The sequence below is a fragment of the Anas acuta genome, chromosome 11, assembly GCF_963932015.1.
Source record: "Anas acuta chromosome 11, bAnaAcu1.1, whole genome shotgun sequence".
Lineage (NCBI taxonomy): Eukaryota > Metazoa > Chordata > Aves > Anseriformes > Anatidae > Anas > Anas acuta.
Genome location: NC_088989.1, coordinates 15,880,750 through 15,900,310, shown reverse-complemented (window position 1 = coordinate 15,900,310; position 19,561 = coordinate 15,880,750). Strand labels below are relative to the sequence as shown.

Below are 19,561 nucleotides of genomic sequence, written 5' to 3'. Positions count from 1 at the left end.
TTGCTGGCCCTGCCGAGGGCACAGCCCAGCAGCAGGCAGAAGCCTCTGAGGAGTGGGGTTTGCCAGGTGTCGGCTCTGGGCAGCTGCTGCCACGCTGCTATCAGGAGTGATTAAAGTCGAGGCGACCCTCCAGAGCCAGGCACGAGGCTGTGGGGCATCGCGCTGTGCGCGTGGGCAGCAGCAGGCACGCGGGGCTGGCCCCTGCTTAATCCAGGCTGGCATTGCAAAAAAGCGCTCGGAGGCCCAGCAGGAGAGCTCACTGCTCAGCACAGCCCTTGTGCCCAGCCTCCCAGCGCCCTGCCATCCCCGTTTGCTGTCTTACAGTAAGACACAGGCCAATATTTAACGAGCCCAGGAGCAAGCTCCTGCCTGCTCTTGCCCCAGGCCCGTGGCCGCTCTGGGTGCAGGCTGCTGAAGCTGTGTGTGCTTGCAGAGCCGTGCCCCTCCACCCTGCTGCAGAGGCACATGGCAGACCTGCTGCGCAGCGACCGGGACTTGGCCCCCAGCTTCCTCAACAGCGTCCTCAACCAGCTCAACTGGGCTTTCTCCGAGTTCATCGGCATGATTCAGGAGGTGAGCGTATCGGCACCTGCGGCGTGCCCGTGCCCTGCACCGAGCAGGGTTCAGGGCTCTGCTCTCAGGAGTTCCCTGGCACACACGGGAGCCAAGCTGGAGGGGGGGTCGTGGCCCTTCTTTTGGGAAGAGGCGCCTCGGTGAGCTCTCTCTATTGCTCGGTAGATCCAGCAGGCAGCGGAGCGCTTGGAGAGAAACTTTGTGGACAGCCGCCAGCTGAAGGTGTGTGCCACCTGCTTCGACCTGTCGGTGAGCTTGCTCAGGGTGCTGGAAATGACCGTCACGCTGGCCCCCGAGATCTTTCTGGACTGGAATCGCCCATCGTCAGAGCTGCTGCTTCGGAGGCTCGCCCAGGTACCGTCCTTCTGCCAAGTGCAAAGAAACATCCTCTGGAGTGGCCCTTAGCACACAGCTGGGCAATACGGGGGAGAGCCAAGGCAGAGCAGAGATCTGCAGCATCCCCCTCTTGTCCCAGTGTCCCCAGGAGGCTGTGTCCCACCACGGAGCGTGCCCACAGAAAGGGTGCAGCTTTCAGCTCGTTGTGCATGCAGGGTCAGGAAGCTGGGTGCCGCACACAGAGGCCGTGCACAGCTTGCAGCAGTTGTGTCAAGCCTGGAGCAGTCCCTGCTCATCCCACTGGGGGCTGAGTGAGAGCTAATGGTGGCTAATTAAGTGCCTTTGCAGCTGATTCCTTCAGTGCAGAAATCTCAGCCTGTGGTGATGCTCTGTCAAGCAGAGCAGTACATTGCTTTCTGTGCTCTTCTGTGCTCCGGGGCTGGTAGGTCCATCCTGCTGCCATCTCCACTCCTCTGACACTGCTTTGCCCAGCAGCAGCTGCCACTTTGTTCTTCATGGGCTGTGGCAGTACCTTCTGCTTCCCAAGAGCTGTGTCCACAGAATTAGCTTGGCATCTGTAGGTGGGATTCAGCTTCAGGTGTGAGGTGCTGAGATTCGGGTGTCTTGACCTCAGGCTGGCTCTTCCCTGTGAGGTGTGGGTGCAGTAGAACCACTGTGATGTGGTGCTGCCTCCCTCTGTGCCAGGGCCAGGCTAGGACTGTGCTGCAAGCTTGTGTGGACAGTGAAGGGAGCCCTGTCCAGCCCCTTGCTCAGCCTTCCCTGTGGGCCCACAATGTGCACGTGCAGCTGCGTGGTGTCTCCAGGCTGTGTCAGGTCATGACAGCCAGTGTTAGCTGATGCTCCCGCTGTTGGGGCTCTGAAAGAAGCATGTTACAGAGCTGGTCAGCTCAGGTTTGAGATTTAGGAGCTGTAAAAAGAGGCATGTCTTAATTCTAAAAGTTTTTATTAACCCTGTCTCTAACGTGCCGTCCAGCAGCAGAGTAGGTGCCCCTGCAGCGCCCATTGGCTCCCAGCCATGCTGCTCCAAAGCACGCTCTTTGAGTGCTGCTCACAGAAAGACCCATCCAGAAAAACAAATGCTCTCTGCTTTTCCCTACGCAGCTCTTGAACCAGGTTCTGAATCGTGTGACAGCTGAAAGGAACTTGTTTGACAGAGTGGTCAACCTCCGTTTGCCAGGTGGGTCCATGCATTAGCTCTCCGTCCCTTCCCTCTGGTGAAAACGTGCTGGAGAAGTGCCCCCGGGAAGTGGGTGACTTGGTTGCTGTGCTTTGCATCGAGTAAAGGGTGCACTGAATTGCTAGAGCAAGCTGTTCTCACCCATGTCAGCCGTTCTCTTTCTCCTGGAGGTGACTGAGTTTTGCCTGTTAGCAGGTCCTGGCTCCAGGTGCTATGTAGGCATCCTACATTTCCCATACACCAGCTGGATTTCCCTTCCTGCTAAGTAGAGGACAGATTTCCTTCCCATCCCGAGGCTTGGAAGAGGCGGGGATGCTCCATTTTGAGGGCCAAGCCTGTAGCTCACATTAGTGGGAAAACCTCCCATCATGGGGGGAGCCCAGGTCACCCTGCAGGCTGCTGGAGAGCCAAAGCCACAGCCCCTGCATCCCGGACTGTGCTGCCACAAGTCCCAGGGCAGTGGTGCAGCCCTGTCCTGTCCCTTGTGCGGTGACAGTGGCTCCATCTTTCTCTTTTGCTTCCACAGGGTTGGAGAGTGTGGACCATTACCCAATTCTCGTGGCTGTGACGGGAATCCTGGTCCGGCTGCTTGTGGACACCGATGCTCAGGGGTGAGTGGATTTGCTCGCTGAAGCACAGCATCACTGCGCATGGCACTGCTTTGGGTAACTGCAGCAGTCTGTGTCACAGGTGACATTACAGGAGCAATGTATTTGCGTGGTGAGGAGAGGCAGATGTGCTTGGAGCAGGCAGAAGCCAGTGTGTTTTAAACCCCTGCTCCGTAAGTGAGGTGGTTTCATTGTTCTTCCAGCAGGGTGGGGTCACTGTCTGCAACCCCTTTTTAGGCAAACTTTTCCTTATCAAAGGGCATCTCTGTGTTCAGCACACCAATGGCCTTGTCGTGTAATTGGGAGCAGGACAGCTTCCAGCATCCTCACTGAAAACATTCTCAGGGAAGCCATGGCTCAGCTCAGACTGCTGGCTGATGTGTGCTTGCACTGAGCCCTGAAAAAAAGCTCGTGCTGATACACTCTGCAGCCCTGTCTTTGCTCTCTCCCAGCGTCGCCCTGCCACCGTGCTCTGTAGGATGCTGGAGGAGAAGGGGCTGTGTCCGCACTGCACACCCTGCTCGTTTCCACGCTGGGAGAACATGATAGTCCCTGGCTTTGCAGAGAGCAGAGCCCCATCTGGCTGAGCGGCTCAGCCCTGCAGCCAGGCTTTCAGCTTCTTCTCTCAAGGACTCAAAGATGTACACAAATACATCTAATTATACCCTGCCTCCCGTGGCTGCTGCACCAGTCACACAGCCCCAAGGATGACAGTGCCAAGTGCTTAGCACAAGGTCACCGATCAGTGGCCTTGCTGGGCTGGGGGTGTGGGTGTATTTTGCTCTCCCCCAGAATCCTGCTGCGTGGAAAAGGCGACTGGCACAAATCTGATGCCACAACTGGTTACTTCTTCCTGGAAGGAAGGAGAAGATGTGATAAAGCAGTTCCCTGTATGCCAGGCAGGACAAGAAATCCTCCCCTGGACTTCCTGTCCCTTGAGCATCTGTCCCAGAACAGATGACAGGGGTAAAAGTTGTTGCCCTGGTCTTCAGTTCAGCAGACTCTAAAAAGCACTGAGAAGACAGCAGTGGGATGAAGATCACATCCTTCCCAGCCTGCAGGGAGTCCTGTGCAAACAAAAACCTTCCAGGTTGTGTCTCCCTTACCTGAAAAGCCAATCGTGCTGGGAAGCTGGTGTCACAGGGGCTGGACACTGCCAAGTGCCACTGTCCCCTGTGTACTGGCTGCGTGGTGACAAACCAGAGGTGCTGTATCCTGCTGTGCAGCTGGGCAGTGGCAAATCCCTGGCTGATCACCAAGGGTTTTGCAGTCACCTCCGTGGGCACTGGAGAGCAGAAATAAATGAGAGGCAGCGGGGTGATGCAGGCAGAGTAACACGGCCCTGTGGTGGGCCTGGCTGAGCAGCAGAAACACGAGCTGAGACAGGAGGAAGCCGAGGACAAAAATTCTATAAAACAAGATGCTTCTGCGTGATTTTGCAAAGCCCAGCACTAAATCTGAGGTTTGATCTGCCACTGATCTATAAAAGGCAGGCAAACGCTGCAGGGAGGCCTTTCAGGTCAGTCAAGACACAGAAGTGCCGAGGCTGAGCAGCTTGGAGACCCCCATGGCTACCAGCACCGAGGGGACGGGCAGCCTAACCACAGGCAGGGTGACACAGCAAAGGGAAAACGGGAGGATTGCCATGGGTCACAGTGCTGCAGGAAATCACGTAAAGGATCCCAGGGGTAACTGGGCTCTGCAGACCAGACCTGTTTTATGGAAGTCAAAAGGAGACGATGCTCCTTTTTCTGTTCCCCTCGGTGTAGCGAGCAGAGTAACAGGATGGGCATTTCTCCTCCTGCAGAAGCACCCTGCCTGGGCAGAACTAGAAGCAGGTAGAAATCTCTCCCAGGTCCCATTTGGCAGCTCCCAGGTTTCCAGAAATCATTAACAGAGCAATTATATGATGTGGATTTGCTGAGAGGAACTTCTCTTTGGGAATTGCCCACGACACCAGCTGTTAGCCTGACTAGTTCATCGCAGGGATGCTGTGCCCTAGGGGATGAGGACAAGGAGCAGTATCTCAAATGACTTCCTTGGCTTGGGGGTGGTTTTTCTGGTTGCCTGTAACCCAGCCATGGAAGCAAGCTGACCCTGGACCAGGCACTTGGCTGGAGGCTTTGCCCTGGGACAGCGAGCACAGATTCCCCTGGGAGCGGAGCAGGGGAAGGGCAGGAGTAACGAGAGCTGGGGCCCTGCCCGCTGCCTGCCTGGGCCCCCCCCAAATGCAGACTCATCCAGCCGTGTTATCAGGATGCAGTCTGATGCCTCAGCTGCTCCTTGCCCAGCACAGGACGCTCAGCCAGGCAGCAAGTCCTCCTATTACGGGCTCCTGGCACAAAAAAAGCCATTAAGCACAAGGGTAGGGAACATTGCCCAGGCTGGGATGTGATGAGACAATTGATACATCGCATGCCTCAGTCTGTGGGTAGAGCTTTTGGGAGGGGAGAAACGCATTCCCCGTCGGGTCCAGCAGCACCGGTGCTGCTCGTGGGGAGCCAAAACTCGGGCACTGCCCCATCCGTGGGCACCCCTCTCCATCAGCCCTCCAGGGCTCGGCTGCCGCAGCTCCCGAACACTCGCTGGGGCTGGAGGGTGGAGAGGGAAACCTTTCACTGCTCGCAGAGCATCCTTAGAGAGCAGATGGCTTGGCCAAGAGCAGAGCCTGAGGATTTCACGGCTTGGCTCAGCCAGGGGCTGGAATCAGCCTCACGAGCGGGGGCAGAGGAACGGCAGTGCAGGGCACAGCCTGCGAGGCTGCCAGCTCCAGCCAGGGGCTGCTGGCAGAGGGGCTCCCACGACAGGAGCGTGTTCTCGAGGGCTTGCAGGGAGGGCACAGCCCGGCTGTCTCCTAACCAGGCAACAGCTCCAGGGCTGGAGACAGCCTGGGGCTCTGCGAGGCTGCTGCAGGGCTGCTCAGGCCTCCGTGCAGGAAAGGAGGAGCTGGCAGGCTGAGCCAGGAGCTGGGCTGAATCGCTGAGCCCACGCCAGAGCCCCTGGCTGCCTTCAGCCAGTATCATCCCCCCTGCTAAATAATTGAGCAGATTTTCTATTAAGCCTCCTTTGGAGCGAGCTAATGGAGCAGCGTTGGCCAGAGCTTGGGTAATGATCCTGGGGAGAGCGAGTGATGTGGGAAGGGGGCGAGGCCCAAAGGGTGGGCTGCAGGGCCCTGCGTGAGGGGGGTGCGCTCAGCAGGGTCAGGGCTTGTGGCTTGCAGGGCTGGGACACGGGCAGGGAGTCAGCGAACTTGTCTGTGGCACAGCTTCTAAAGAAGCTGCCTTCAGGGTGCATCTCCTGGGGATTGCCACCCAAAAGCTGGAGGGGACAGAGGGAGGAGCACAGCGGGCACCAGGAAGACGGCTGTGCCTGCCAGTGGAGCGCAGGACGGGGGTCCTGGACCAGAAGCAACCGTGCTGTGACACGGGGATGCTGAGCACGAGCCAGGGGGAGCTGCCAGGAGGTGTGGCACTGAGCTGTGGTACTGGGCTCCTGCAGGCTGGGTGGCTGCTGCTTCTCCTTTGCACCAGGCCGGGGGTGCAGAGGGCCGGGCAGGCAGGAGGGAGGAGACAGCGAGGTTCCCATGGCAAAACTCACGCTTCAGTGGGGGAGAAGGTGAGCAGGCACGAGGCCACGTGGTGGAGGCAGGTTAAGAAGGCTTTGTGCAATTTCTAGATGGCTTTTGGGTTGCCCTCGTTAAAGAAGACACGGAAGATCCCACTTTGCAGGTTCCTAAATGCAGCCCGGCCACCTGCACAGATACCGGGGTACCCAGGGGGCTGCTCCCCTCTGCACCTGGCATTTCTCTGCAGCCCGGTGGTTACTGAGCACTTTCTAAATGCTCATGCTCCTTCAACACTTTTGATGACGCCTGGGTTGTAGTGGAAGTGAGGCACAGGAGGAGACATTGCCCACATCCCTCAGACCACAGGAGCCCTTGCTGCCTTGCCCTAAAAACTCGGGAGCGGTACTGAGGTCTGGGTGTCGGGGGAGCAGGAGCTGGAGCACAGCAGTGCCTGGCTCCAGGCCCCGGGGCTGGTGGGCACAGGCATGGTGCTGCCGTGCACCGGGCTGTGCTGCCCGCATCTCTTTGGAAAACCAACAGCGTCGCAAGGAAAGGCTCCAGCCCCAGCCCCAGGTCCTGCGGCCAGCCCTGGTGGCTGGGGGACAGGAGGGACCTGCCTGAGGGGCTGAACTGGGAAGTGCCAGGGGAGGCAGCGCTGGAGCCTGCTCCTTCATTCCCATGGCTGCAGGTGCCAGGTGGGTTTGGGGGTGCTTTGTGCAGCCCCGTTCCTTCACCTCGCACGGGGAATTCCTCGGGGAATGGCCAGGACGTTTCCAGCTCCTGCGTGTCAGGGAGGCCGTGCTTGTGGTTCCGTTTGTCCTTGCTGAGCTTTGCCTTTGAAGCTGCTTAATGAACTGCTCTGACAGGTCAGATATCCTTGCTCCTTTCCAGGCATCACCAAAATGCGAACCACCAGCAGGATTTTCCCAGGAAAATCCTTCAGGGGCGGTGCTGCTACAAGCTGTGGCTGTGCTGCCCTGGCACAGTGGGGCTCAGCCTTCCTGCAGGGCAGCACCAACTGCAGCCAGCCTCCACGCGCTCTCCTTGGCTTCTCTTGGCTGCTGCAGCCTCGGACAGGCCCTTGGGAGCTTTCCTTACACTCCCGTGAGCCCGGGGCTTTCCCTGACCTTAGCTCAGCTGAGGGTGCAGGTTTGCAGGAGCACCGGTGCCCGTGCTGCTGGTGGGGGCACAAGGCAGTGGGAAGCCCTGGGACAAGGCCCACAAGCTGTGCGCTGGTGCAGGTTGCACTGCCTCGTGTCTCTTTCTCAGCGCTGCTTTTTGGAGGTTCCCAGGAGCCCTGCCAGGGTGAGGGCTCGCGTCCCCTCGTTGTAGCACCTCTCTAGGATGGTTTTTCCAGACGCTGAGGCAACAACAGCAGGGAAAGCACCAGCAGTGCTGCCTTCCTGCAGCAGAAGTTGAACCCTCGGCAGGGGATGGTTTTGCACAAACAAAGCAAAAGCAGATCAGGCTTCCCAAATAAAGACCCCACCCCAGAAACTGAGGGGGGCAAATCCAGCTCCTCCTCGGTGGCATCCCAGCCCCGGAACGCAGCCAGGCTGTGCCATCACCTTGCCTCTGTCCCCAAGGGACAGGGCACTGCTGAAGCACCTCGCCAGCCCCAGCAGCCCCCGGCACAACCACCTCAGCATCCCAGGCTCATCAGTGGCTCTGTGCTAACAGGAGGTGACAGGGCAGGCGTGGGGAGCGAGGGCAGGGGCTGGTGGCACCCATCCCTCGCACAGAGCAGGGGCCGCGGGGCTGGCAGCAGCAGGGCACGTAGCGCATGCGGCCACGCCGGGTCGGTGCCAGGGGGCCAGCCACGCTGCGGCCATCTCAGGAGAGCTCTCCCAAACCCTCCCTGTCTTCACACCACAGCTTCTGGTGAGCGCTTTGGGCACGGTTGGCTTTTTTTTTTTTTCTGGGAAAAAAAAAAAAAAAAGGCTGCTTGTTTCTTTGCTGAAAAAGTTGGAGGAGTGGCGACAGCTGCGTGCTCTCCTCCCGGCTGCCGAGGGGTGGTGGTGGCTGGCAGATGGAGGGGCGCTGCTGTCCCGCTGCTCACCCCGTGTCCAGCTGTGGTCCCCCAGTCCCAGAGGGAGGGGGAGAAACTGGGAGGGGGTGGCCTCAGTGGAGATGGAAGTGGCCGAGGGGAGCTGGGAGCTGCAGCAGGGCTGGGAGGGTTGTGCCGAGGGCAGAGGCACGGGGGAAGCAGCACGGCTCTGCCTGGCCGGGTGGGCACCTGCACCCGTGGAGGGGGTCAGGACTCGGCCCAGGACAGGGCCAGCCTGCCCCCGAGCTGCTCTTCTGCGCCTTTCAGTCCTGCCTGTCCCTTGTGTGCCCTTGTGGCACCTGCTGCTGCTCCCTCCCCACCGTCACCAAGCAGGGGGCACCTCCGCTCTGTCCCAGGACGTTGAGCCCCTCACCGAACGAGCCCGGTGCCGTGGCAGGCTGCCAGCAAACCACAGGGACCCCCCAGACCCCAGCGAGGGGGACAGCAGCTCCCACCGACCCCCTGCAAGGGCAAGGAGACACTCAGCCCAGAGTGAGCTTAAAAAAATAGGCATTTTTATTCAAATGTAACTAGAGAATTATGACCCAAGAGAGGAGATTACTCACATTTATCGATGGGCTTATTGGGTTACTGCTGTTTGCTGTGCTTGAGCAGCGCTTTTTGTCCGTCTCAAGGAGAAACGGAGCGGGGCGGGTGGCGCGCGAGACCTCATCGTCCTTGGTGGCACGGGGAGAGCTCTGAGCACTGCGGGTCGGGGCGCTGCATCACGTCACCTCGTGCATGCCTGCCTCTACTATTTACAGCTTCTCGTGAGTGTTAAGAAGCAAAAGCTTGTGCTGTCTGCTCGGCTGCGTGCCTCGCCGGGAGCTGAGCCCCCTCCTCCCTGCACAGCTGCCTTAGGGAGGGGGACGCATCCCAGCCCCCCCGGCTGATGGGTGCCTGCACGGGCCCGGCTGTATCGGTGGGGGCTTGCCCCGGGGACACACTGCCCCTGCTCCAGACCGCGGCACGCAGATGGGGACTGGCACGGGCAGGGAGAGGACGGTGGCGCTGCCCCCAGGGACAGTGCCGAGGGTGCCCAGGACAATGGCTCTGGGCTGGGCCCGGTGTTCCCACGGCCGTGGCAGAAATCCAGCCCCCACGTCGCTGCCAGGGAGTTTGGCTGCCAGGACAAAGCGGGGGTTTCTCGGGCGCGCTGGGTTCGTTAGCGTTACCCTTGTGCTGAAGAGGCCGTTGCCGGTGGCTTACGCGAGGGGCTCCTGCTGGGTGCTGGCAGGCACGAGGGGCTCGCGGCTGAAGCGGTCACGGGTGACGCCGGTCACCCTCGCAGGGCGCAGGCAAGCGGGGAACTCGGGGTGCCCGACGATCCTGCTTTGAGCAGCGATGGAGGAAAACAGCTCCTGGGGAGGCACCAGCCTCCTCCTAGCCCTGCCCTGCTACGACACGATGGGGGTGTCCGAGAAGACGGAGCTGATGGACTCCGAGTCCGACTTGAGCTGCAGGACCTTGGGGTTCTTGGGGTCGGGGAAATCCTCGCCAAGGGCCAGGCGGACCTTGCCGTTCTGCGCCTCCCGGATGGGCTCGAGGAAGACCACGTGCTTGTTGGCACTGGCCTTACGGCTCGTCCCGTCCGTGGCGGGCGGCGTGGTGCTGAGGATGGAGGACTGGGCGCTGCACTCCTGCGGGGGGCTGAGCGGGGCCGGCTTCTTGCAGCAGGGCAGGCAGCGGCAGGGCGTGAGGTACAGGTACATGAGCACCAGCACCAGGCTCACTATGCACCCCAGCAGCGTCGTGAGGCCGGTGCTGAAGGTCTCCCCTTCTGGCTTGGGGTAGTGGACCGTCACGTTGACCTCACACATCCTGCTGAAATTGCGGGGGCTGCTGATGGCCAAGCACACGTAGACCCCCGAGTGCCAGGGCTTGGCCGCTGCGATCTTCAGGCTGCCGTTGCGGTACACCTCCACGGAGCGGTTGCTGTTCCCCGGGTGCCTGATGGGCTCGTGGTGAGGTGAGATCCACATGTAGGTGGTGAGCACGTCGGGCAGGCTGGCGTTGCAGGTGAGCAGGAGGGCCTGGCCCACCGTCACCGGGAAGGGCACGGGGTGCACGTCCTCGGGGCCGGCCGAGCAGTTCTCGAACATGTGGCTGTACTTGAGGAACTTGATCAGCGAGCGGGGCACGGTGTCGGACACCTTGCAGGTGTGCTCCTCGAAGAAATCCTTCACGGAGCTGAAGCCTCGCTGCTTCCAGCGCTGGAGCATCAGGTAGAGCGGGCAGCTGCAGCGCACGGGGTTGTTGTGCAGGTACAAGCCGTTGCCGATGTTTTCGGGCAGAGCCGCCAGCTCCTCCACGGGGATGCTGCTCAGGCTGTTGGAGGACAGGTCCAGCGTGCGCAGGCTGTAGTTGCCCAGCCCCTGCACCGAGCGGAAGGGGAAGGTGGTCAGGTTGTTCCAGCTCAGGTAAACTTTCCTCAGGCCGCTTAGCTTGGCGAAGGCGTTCTCAGCCACTCGCGCGATGCGGTTGTTGTAGAGCAGCAGCTCTTCCAAGCTCACCAGCGCCTCGAAGTAGTGCGTCTCGACGGCGTGCAGGCGGTTGGACGACATGTCCAGGTGCCGCAGGTACGAGGCGTTGTGGAAAGCCCGCGGCGAGAGCTCCCTGATCTGGTTGTGGCTCATGTGCAGGGCCTCCAGGTGCGGCAGGGCGGCCAGCCAGCGGTCGTGGAGCTGGGTGAGGGCGTTGTGGCTCAGGTCCAGCGTGGTGGCGGTGGGCGGCAGCGGCCCGGGCACGCGTTGCAGCGTCTGCCGGCTGCAGCTCAGCAGGTCCGAGGTGCAGATGCAGGCGGCGGGGCATCTGCGGGCGGGCGGCGAGGCTCGGCCGTGGGCGCACAGCTGGAGGAGCAGCAGCAGCCACAGCGGCCCCGCGGCCACCATCGCGGCGCTGGGGGGGCGCCGTGCGCCGGGTGGGCACGGGGGGGGCCCCGCCGAGCATCCGCGGCCCCCCGAGTCCCGCTGCGAGAGGAGTCCAAGGGCGACGTCCCCTCCCCGCCACCACCGGCCCGGCGCCCCCGGGGCTCGGGCAGCGCCTCCGCCGCGTTACCTGCGCCCGGGCTGCCCCGGGGGGTGCCCCTGGGGGGTGCGGTGGGGGCCGCTCCCCACGCGTGGCTCCGTCCCCGAGCGGCGCCCGGCGGCTCCCGGCCGGCGGCTCCGTGCCCGCCGCGCCCCGCTCGCTATTTACGGGCCCGGCCGCGCTGCCATTGGTCCCGGCACGGGCTGGGGGCGGGCCGGGGGACGGCGGGGACCCCCCCTTCACCTCCTCTTTACCCCCCCCCGAAGCCCGGCCCGGGGTCGTGCCGAGCCCGGCGGGGTCCCCGCGGAGGACACGGGGACGGGGGGTCCCCCCCGAGGGGTGGCCGCCCGGTGAAGGACGCTCGGGGATGTCCTTGGGCAGCACCTGGGCGCGTTGGTGGCAGGCTGGGGAATCGGTTTCCATTAGGGCAGCAAAAAGCTAATTTGGCTGCTGCGGCTGCCGTTAACCCCCTGCTCCCCAGCACAGGCTCGGGCTGCGACAGTCGGAGCTGGCAAGGCGAGCGCTCCACGCGGCTTTGCCCTTCGTGGGGCTGCCCAGAGCCAGGGACGGGGCCGTGGGGATGGGTCCTGAGGGAGGTGCAGGTGCCCAGGCAGAGCCGGGGGCTTGCTCGCCCCCCATTACTGGAGGGGACGCGTGTCCTGCTCCGTGCCCTTCCCCTGTCCTGTTGTCCCCACTGCTGCTTGAGGCCAGGGGGAGCCACGGCCGCTCCCTCCTGCCTCGCATCCTGGGCACCCACTTGCCCTTGGAGCTGTCCCCAAGGCGCAGGGGATGCCCCGGCACCAAGGCCTGTGCTCCTTTTACCCTTGCTGTGCGAGGATAGTGCTGGCTGCTTCCATCACCCTGCAGCTCCCAAGGCCTGCGCCAGGCACCTGAGCGTGAGGGTTGCAGCCTCAGCAAGTGCTAATGTACCCTATCGATCCCCGGAGGCTGCCTGAGCAGGGTGCTGGCAGAGGAGGAGGAGGAGATGGATGCCCTTCGGCTGCCTTCGAATGTGCTAGGAGGAGCACAGGGCCCTGCGTGTGCCCCGCTGTGCCCCAGCTCTGTCCCCATGGGCACAGGCGCTGGGGACTCCTGAGGGCTGGGGCACCCTGGGGCTCCCACTTCACTGCTGCAATCGCCCCTAGTGCCAGCCGCAGCTCCTGCAGCACCCAGCTGGCTGCGCTGGGCCTGGGGACACAGCCAGGGGCTTGGCCAGGCCGGTGGGGACATGATGGGGTGGGGAGGGGGCACAGCCTGACTGTGATGTCCCTTTGCAGGGCTGAGCGTGCGACAGCAGTGATGCTGGCAGACCCCTGCTTCCAGCTGCGCTCCATCCAGTACCTGCTGGGCCACGCCGAACCCTCAGCCCTGGCGGCTGCTGCCCCGGCCACCGAGAAGCGCCATTTCTCCCTGAACACGTGTGAGTGTGCGCACCGGGATGGGGAGCTGGGGCTGCTGGGTCCCTGGGCTGTGCCCTGACCTGGGCACGGTGCGCCCCCAGCAGTGGCACTCGGGTCAGGGCTGTCATGCCCAGGTTGGTGCCTGCTATCGGTGGTGGTTTTGTCCCCTTGCAGCGCCCTTGGCTGCATTCTCTGAGCCAGTGCCTCAGCCCAGGGAGGTTTGATTTTGCAGGAGTGTTCCCAACTATCCAGCTGCTGTCCCCTATCCTGGTTGCTTCCTGAGGGCAGCCGCAATTCCCCCTGCATCACCCAGCAGCCTCAGGGCAGCCTGGGCTGGGGGCAGGGGCACCACCCCAACACCCATTTTTGGTCCTACAGACACAGAGTACATCAGTACGGAGGAGCTGGCGAAGGTGGACAAGATGCTGAGCCACCTGAGTGAGGAGTCCAAGCAGGCGGCTGCCACCACGCTGGTGAGTCTCCCCTGCCCCTGCCCCTGCCCCTGCCCCTGTCCCCACAAGGCAGTTGTCACACTGCTTGGGTGCAGCCATGGCACAGCTGCCGTGCAGCTCTGAGGTGCCATGGTTTTCACCACCAACTGCCTGCTCGCCCCCTCCCCAGCCCACCAGCGAGGAGGATCTCTGCCCCATCTGCTACGCACACCCCATCTCAGCCATCTTCAGGCCCTGCTCCCACAAGTCGTGCAAGTGAGTAGCTCCTGCGTGCCCGTGCCCCCAGCTCCCAGCACCATTACGGGGCAAAGGGTGCTCACACTTCTCTCCTGTCCCAGAGCCTGCATCAACCAGCACCTGATGAACAACAAGGACTGCTTCTTCTGCAAGGCCACCATCACGGGCGTGGACGACTTCACCAAGCCCGCCAGCTCGTAGCACCCAGCCCCGCGCCTCGGGCTCCCCCAGCTGAGCGCTGCACGCTGGCTTCTCCCTCGGCAGCCCCCCTCCCGGGGACAGGCCAGGACCCAGCGCAGGGCCGGGTTCTGCAGGGAGAGGCTGGCTCAGGGAGGGGCCGGATGGCAGGCTCTGGGGCCAGCATCGCCCTTCTCCTGCCCTGCAGGTCATTCTCAGGGAGGGGAGCCCGAGGCCTCGTTGCCACAGCAGCCCCGCATGCGGTGAGCGGTGCCTGGGCCCTGGGCCCTGTGTGTTTGGGCTCTGTTACTTTGCCCCTGGCTGGGGGCTGACTTGATGAAATGCAGCATTAAATTATTCTTCCTTATGTGGTGCCCTGAGACATGGGGAGGGGAAGCCAGGCCAGCTCCGGCAAGCGACCTGGGTGCTTGGGCTGTGCGCAGACGATGCTCAGAGGTAGACAGAAGTATAAATATTTAATCCAGGCAGAGCCGGGAGCGGAGGGCGCACCGGGGGCTGCTACATGATGATGCGTGGCTCTGGTACAGACTCGGTGATGGACTTGTGCGGCAGCACGTTGGCCCCATTGAGGTAGAGCTCGTCGTTGACAATGACGTCCTCGCCCAGCACTGTCACGTTCTCCATGCGCACCTGCCCCAGAGAGCCCCGTCACACCCGCCCCGGCTCAGGGCACGGTGCCACGTTCCTGCTCCTGCCCGCAGGCACATCCCAGCTGCCCTTCGGCCACAGCCTGGGGTGGCAGGAGGAGGCAGGAGGGCGAGACCCCTGACCCCCCCCAGCCCTGCAGCACCCGCGTCCTCACCCACTGCCCCACGGAGCAGCTCCAGCCCACAATGCAGGACTCCAGCCAGGAGTGGGAGCGGATGCGGGCCCCCTCCAGCACCGTGCAGCGCTTGATGCGCACCCCGTCCTCCACCACCACGCCGGCCCCGATCGTCACGTTGGGGCCGATGACACAATTTGCCCCGATCTTGGCGCTGGGGTCCTGGAAGGAAGAAAGGCTGCACCGGGGCTGCGAGGCAGCTGCAGCTCTGCACGGCCTGCAACGCTTCGCTGGCGTGGGGACGGGAGGGCACAGCTTGAGGGGCACGGTGAGCACAGCAGCGGGGAGCTGGAGCGAGCCTGCGAAGCATGCCTGGGGCTGGCGCGCTGGGGGCTGGCACTTACCACCAGCACATTCCCTACAACACCGGGCCCCGAGTGCAGCTTCTCGGGGTGCTGAGCCCGCAGCGCCTGCAGGTACATGCACATGCCCGTGAGAAAGTCTTTCGGCTGCCCGATGTCCATCCAGAAGCCTGCGGGGACAGAGCCGTGGTGACAGCCCCCGGCGAGGGGGCAGCGGTGCGGGCGGCACCCCCGTGCCCGGGCAGGGCCTTACCCTGCAGCTCCATGGCGTAGAGCTGCCCCTCCTGCGCCATGGCCGGGAAGATCTCCTTCTCGATGGACGTGGGGCGCAGCTGCGGGGACGGGGCGCGGGGCTCAGCGGGGGGCTCCCAGCCTTCAGCCCCCGGCCCCCAGCCCCCGGCCCGGCCCCTACCTGGATGCGCCGCAGGATGCCGGGGCTGAAGATGTAGAGCCCGGCGTTGATCTTGTTGGACACGAAGACCCGCGGCTTCTCCACGAAGCGGCAGATGCGGCCGGTGTCGGCCTCGCTCACCACCACGCCGTACTTGGCCGGCTCCTCCACGCGGGTCACCACCAGCGAGCCCTCCCCGCCGTGCTGCCGGTGGAAGCGGGCCAGGGCGGCGAAGGGGAACTCGCAGATCACGTCGCTGTTGAGCACAAAGAAGGGCTCCCCGCCCTCGGCCAGCAGCTCCCGGGCCAGCGCCAGCGGCCCCGCTGCCCGCCCGTCAGCAGCGGCGCGGCACCGGGCGAGCCCAGCCCGCGCCCCCCCCCCCCCCCCCCCCCCCCCCCAGCCCGCAGCCCCCTCCCGGTCCCCCCCCCCCCGATCCCCTCCCGGCGCTACCTGTGCCCAGCGGCTCCTTCTCGTGCGACAGCGAGATGCGGAGGCCGAGCTGCGGGCACAGCGGTCAGGGCGGGGCCGCCCCGCGCAGGGGGTGCCCGGGGTGCCGGGGGGGGCCCCCCGCCGCCCTTACCCGCTGCTCCTGCTCCCGCATGGCGGCCTCCAGCGCCTCGGACATGTAGCTGACGGCCAGCACCACATGGCTGACCCCCGCCTGGCGCAGCGCCTCGAGCTGGTGCAGCAGCAGCGCCTTGTTGCAGAACTCCACCAGCGGCTTGGGCCGGCTCAGCGTCAGCGGCCGCAGCCGCGTCCCGAAGCCCCCCACCAGGATCAGCGCCCGCATCCCCGCGCCCCCGCCCGCGCCGCCGCACGGACACGTCAGCAGCGCGCCCCGCGTCACCGCCCGCCCCCGGGGGCGGGGTCTCCGCCAAGCCCCCCCCCCCCCAGGAAGCCCCGCCCGCCCCCCGGCAGTGCCCCCCCCCCAGCACGCCGTGCCCGGGGCCGCAGTTGGTCGCTTTATTTCCGCGCTCGGGTGATCCATCATCCACAGTGCCCACACGGAACGCGAGGGCAGGGCTGGTGCGCAGAGCTGCCCGCCCGCTGCTCCCCAGCACTGCAGCCCCCTTCCCACATAACCAAGGGAATTTCAAAACTATTCCATGGGCTTCCAGGACAGGAGGCTCCTCCAGCCCCAGCTCCCACCCCCCCTGCTTTCTCTCCCCGAAGGCCAGGCCCCCCTCCAGTACACACAGGCAAGGAGCAAAGAACCAGGCCCCCCGCCCCCCCGTAGGCATCTCTGGGCGCTCCTGCAGCAGGCAGAGCCAAGGGGGTCAGAACCAGCTGGGCAGCACCAGGCGCTCTCTTCCACCCTGCCTCCCCTCAGCTCTTCTAGCCAAGTACATTTAAAAAACAATGGAGCAATATAATTGTTTTTAAAATGGAGGTGTCTGCTTTTCCTGCGCTAGGAGGTGGTCCTGTCGGCTCCAGTCACCAGGACAAGAGGCTGTGGCCTGGGACTACTGGTTCTCTTCACGCATCTGTTCCATGATGTTGATGAGGCTTTCCAGCCCGAACACGTACCCCATGTCAGGCCCATCGTGCACAGTGGGGTCATCGCGGAAGCCTTTGAAGGTGCTATGCGCAAAGTCAATCATACGCACATCCACCTTGGGCCGGGGCGAGTCGGGCTCTGTGCTGCCGCCGTCCTGAAGGCTCTCGGGGAGGGAGCTGTCCGTTCGCTTCAGGCGCGCCTCGGGCCGGATATCCACAAACGTCCCTGACCTGTTGTCCTTCCCATCGTAAATGATGAGAAGGGAGCTGGAGTAGAAGCGGTAGGAGGCCTGTCTCTCCAAAACTGCTTTCAAGCTTCGGAGTTTGGTGAGGACAGGCTCAAAGAGGTCCTTGCGCAGCTCTACGCCGTTGTGGAGATAGTGGTAGATGGCATTGCGGAAGCCCTCGATGGAAAGACCGCGTCCATAGTATTTATTCCTGCATAAGTAATGCCCTGTGTTCAGCTGATAGACCTAGAACATCAAAGGAAATACACATCAAGTGGGAACGCCAGGCTGAGGCAACGCACAGAGCCCAAAGCTGTCCTGTAGGGACAGGGCAGAGGGAGCTCACCTCACCACCACACCCAGGAGCGAGCAAACAGCTCTGCGAGCTCCCTGAATCCCAAAGCAGCTCACGTGTGCACGGCCAGGGTGTCTGAGCACCAGGCTGGCACTGGCCCCATGACACCCACAGGTGAGCGTCCCCAAAGCAGCACACCACAACAGACCCCAAGGCTCAAAAAGCTGAGTTGTTTAAAAAGCAGCTCAGACACATCCTCTGGCAGCGGGAGCCATGCACGCCTTGCCATTAGGACGTGGCATGTGATTAATGCAGGGCCCTCATTGCTTCAGAGTCTGTGGGCAGAGATCTGGATTACAAGATACTTCTGCTGGTGGCGAAAAAGATCAACTCTGTTGCACAACAGCACCAACAGCAAATCCTTGTGCTCAAGGTGTAGCACCAAGAGACAATTTAAAGTCCCAGTGCGGCACAGAAATAAACATCAGATGATGCTAGGGCAGAAACAACACATCTCCCCCAGGCACTGCAGTTCTAGCTTAACACCAAGCCAGAAGAACAGTTATTTTAGAAAACCCCCATGTTTTCCATGAACACCTCTGGATAAAGCAGGCCACCTTGCAAGAATCCATTGTCCTAGGACTAGAAGTGAAAACAAAAAGCTCATACCACAAACTCTGGTGTACCTACCTGACGAGGAGGGCTAACTCAGTGCTCAGCAGAAAACACTAACTAGTCAGCAGCTCTAATGGAGCTGGGGAAAGGATGTGCAGCACCTGCTGCAGACTTGGGCATTCCTACCTGCATGCCACACACTCGCACGCCCAAGGTGGCAGAAGTGCTCTGCTCACACTTCTTCATCTGCCGAGCAGCCTTCTCCTCAGAGGCATCGTCTCCGTGCTGTCTGGTCCCCATCTTCAGATCAAGCACACAGGGAAACTTGAAGTGATGCACCACGTTCTCCAGCAAGAGGAACTCTGGGAGAGGCGTCAAGGAGAGCTCAACTGGCAGAGACGCTGCTCCCCAGGGCAGCCAGGAAGAGGGACGCAGCGTGAGATGGGGTTGGGTGGCAAACAAATAGGAACCAAAGAAGAGAGAGAACAAACTTTGGGAAGGTGAAGAGAAAGGACAAAACCCAAGCAGTGGCACACGGGCTTTGGCACCCTGTAGAAAAAGTCAGCCTGGGAAGTGGCCTGCCCAGCACTAAGCAGGGGATCACATACAGGCACGCTGCGCTCAGCAGGAGGAGCTGAGGAGCAGAACGCTTAGGTCAGAATGCTAGGAAGAACTGGTGGTATGTTAAGGGAGAGCTCAGTCTACACAGATCTGCAATTTAACCACACGGAAAAAGAACACAATCCCCACAGACCAAGAACTCGAGGTTCAAGTAAGATCCACAGTGCTGCTGTTATCAACCTGACCAGAACAGCAGCGCTAACCAATACACGAGGAAAAACTGGAGAGGCTACAAAGGCAGGAAACAGCAGCAATGGGAACCTTCAGTCACCACCACACACAATGGGCAAGCCTTCCAGTAGGGCACAACACTGAGAACAAGCCTGAGGCAACCACCAGAGCTAACGGAGTCCCAAAGGGGAAAACAACGCCGAAGGTTGCCCGAAAGAGTAGGTCATGGTTCAGCACATTATGCTAAAATGGCAACCAGAGCACAGCCAGATTAAACTTACATGGAAGTTTAACATTTAGAGAAATCCATCAACAGCCACGTCTGATTTGAAAGAGGAACTTCATAAAAATAAGGAAGTGTGTTAAAAAAAGATAGGACAGCTAAAAAGAATTACTGCTCTGAAAGCAATGTGGCTTTTATTTAAAAATACGAGCTGGAGGCTCAAAGCACTCATTTGAGAATAGGAAAAGGAAGCCTACGCAGTTAAAGTGTGGAAGAATAAAGCTATTAAAAGCGAGGCTGTTTCTAAGCAAGGAAAACAAAAATCAAGCTCCAGCAGGTGAAACAAAAACACAAGTTGGCAAGTTAGGAAAGAAGTACAAGGAGCAATTTGCAAAGGCACAGAAATTAACCTCCTTCTGCCACGTGAAGCAGTGACTCAGACTGCCCGAAGGGTTTATAGTCAAAGCATAAAAGGAGCTGGGGGGCAGGGTGGAAGCAAAAAGGAGAGACCCCAAAAAGAAAAATTAATGTTAATATTTTATTGTGCTTAACGGCGAAGAACGTTGGGAATTCTCAAGCAAAAGTGCTAATTTCAAAGAATTGTCACAAACTGAAATGCAAAGAGAAGAGATCACACGTCCAAGAAAAACTGAAGAGTATCAACTCACCAGAAACGGGCAGTCTCACCCAGAAGCCCTGAACATCACAAGGGAGAGCTACCTCCCTTATTAAACAGGATGCGCTACCTCATTTAA

At 61.4% G+C, this 19,561-nt stretch overlaps 4 protein-coding genes across 14 annotated transcripts in view; 1 reads left to right on the top strand and 3 right to left on the bottom strand.

The window, feature by feature from the left end:
• The window catches only part of RNF123 (ring finger protein 123), a 46,255-nt gene extending 32,268 nt beyond the window's left edge, over positions 1–13,987 (top strand). For all 3 annotated transcript variants that reach the window (XM_068695066.1, XM_068695064.1, XM_068695065.1), the window contains exons 32-39: positions 434–573; positions 739–927; positions 2,032–2,107; positions 2,634–2,718; positions 12,632–12,774; positions 13,133–13,227; positions 13,376–13,461; positions 13,545–13,987. In XM_068695066.1, the coding sequence (XP_068551167.1) occupies positions 434–573; positions 739–927; positions 2,032–2,107; positions 2,634–2,718; positions 12,632–12,774; positions 13,133–13,227; positions 13,376–13,461; positions 13,545–13,644 (914 nt within the window). In that variant the 3' untranslated portion in view covers positions 13,645–13,987. The remainder of the gene's footprint in view (positions 1–433; positions 574–738; positions 928–2,031; positions 2,108–2,633; positions 2,719–12,631; positions 12,775–13,132; positions 13,228–13,375; positions 13,462–13,544) is intronic.
• AMIGO3 (adhesion molecule with Ig like domain 3) lies at positions 8,821–11,463 on the bottom strand. Its single transcript, XM_068695067.1, has one exon. It carries the CDS (start codon positions 11,216–11,218, stop codon positions 9,725–9,727), a length of 1,494 nt encoding a protein of 497 aa, XP_068551168.1. The 5' UTR covers positions 11,219–11,463; the 3' UTR covers positions 8,821–9,724.
• Positions 13,988–14,077: 90 nt separating the features above from the next.
• GMPPB (GDP-mannose pyrophosphorylase B) lies at positions 14,078–16,398 on the bottom strand. Of its 2 annotated transcripts, none has more exons than XM_068695068.1 (7): positions 15,738–16,398; positions 15,608–15,656; positions 15,179–15,413; positions 15,020–15,098; positions 14,809–14,936; positions 14,444–14,626; positions 14,078–14,271 (listed from the first exon to the last, which is right to left on the bottom strand). In XM_068695068.1, exons 1-7 carry the CDS (start codon positions 16,396–16,398, stop codon positions 14,140–14,142), a joined length of 1,467 nt encoding a protein of 488 aa, XP_068551169.1. In that variant the 3' UTR covers positions 14,078–14,139. The 2 variants fall into 2 exon arrangements, with proteins under 2 accessions (XP_068551169.1, XP_068551170.1); XM_068695069.1 differs by having other exon boundaries at positions 15,179–15,480; positions 15,738–15,947.
• Positions 16,399–16,522: 124 nt separating this feature from the next.
• The window catches only part of IP6K1 (inositol hexakisphosphate kinase 1), a 33,820-nt gene continuing 30,781 nt past the window's right edge, over positions 16,523–19,561 (bottom strand). For all 8 annotated transcript variants that reach the window (XM_068695071.1, XM_068695073.1, XM_068695070.1 and 5 more), the window contains 2 exons: positions 17,978–18,153; positions 16,523–17,127 (listed from right to left, as the gene is read on the bottom strand). In XM_068695071.1, the coding sequence (XP_068551172.1) occupies positions 16,621–17,127; positions 17,978–18,153 (683 nt within the window). In that variant the 3' untranslated portion in view covers positions 16,523–16,620. The remainder of the gene's footprint in view (positions 17,128–17,977; positions 18,154–19,561) is intronic.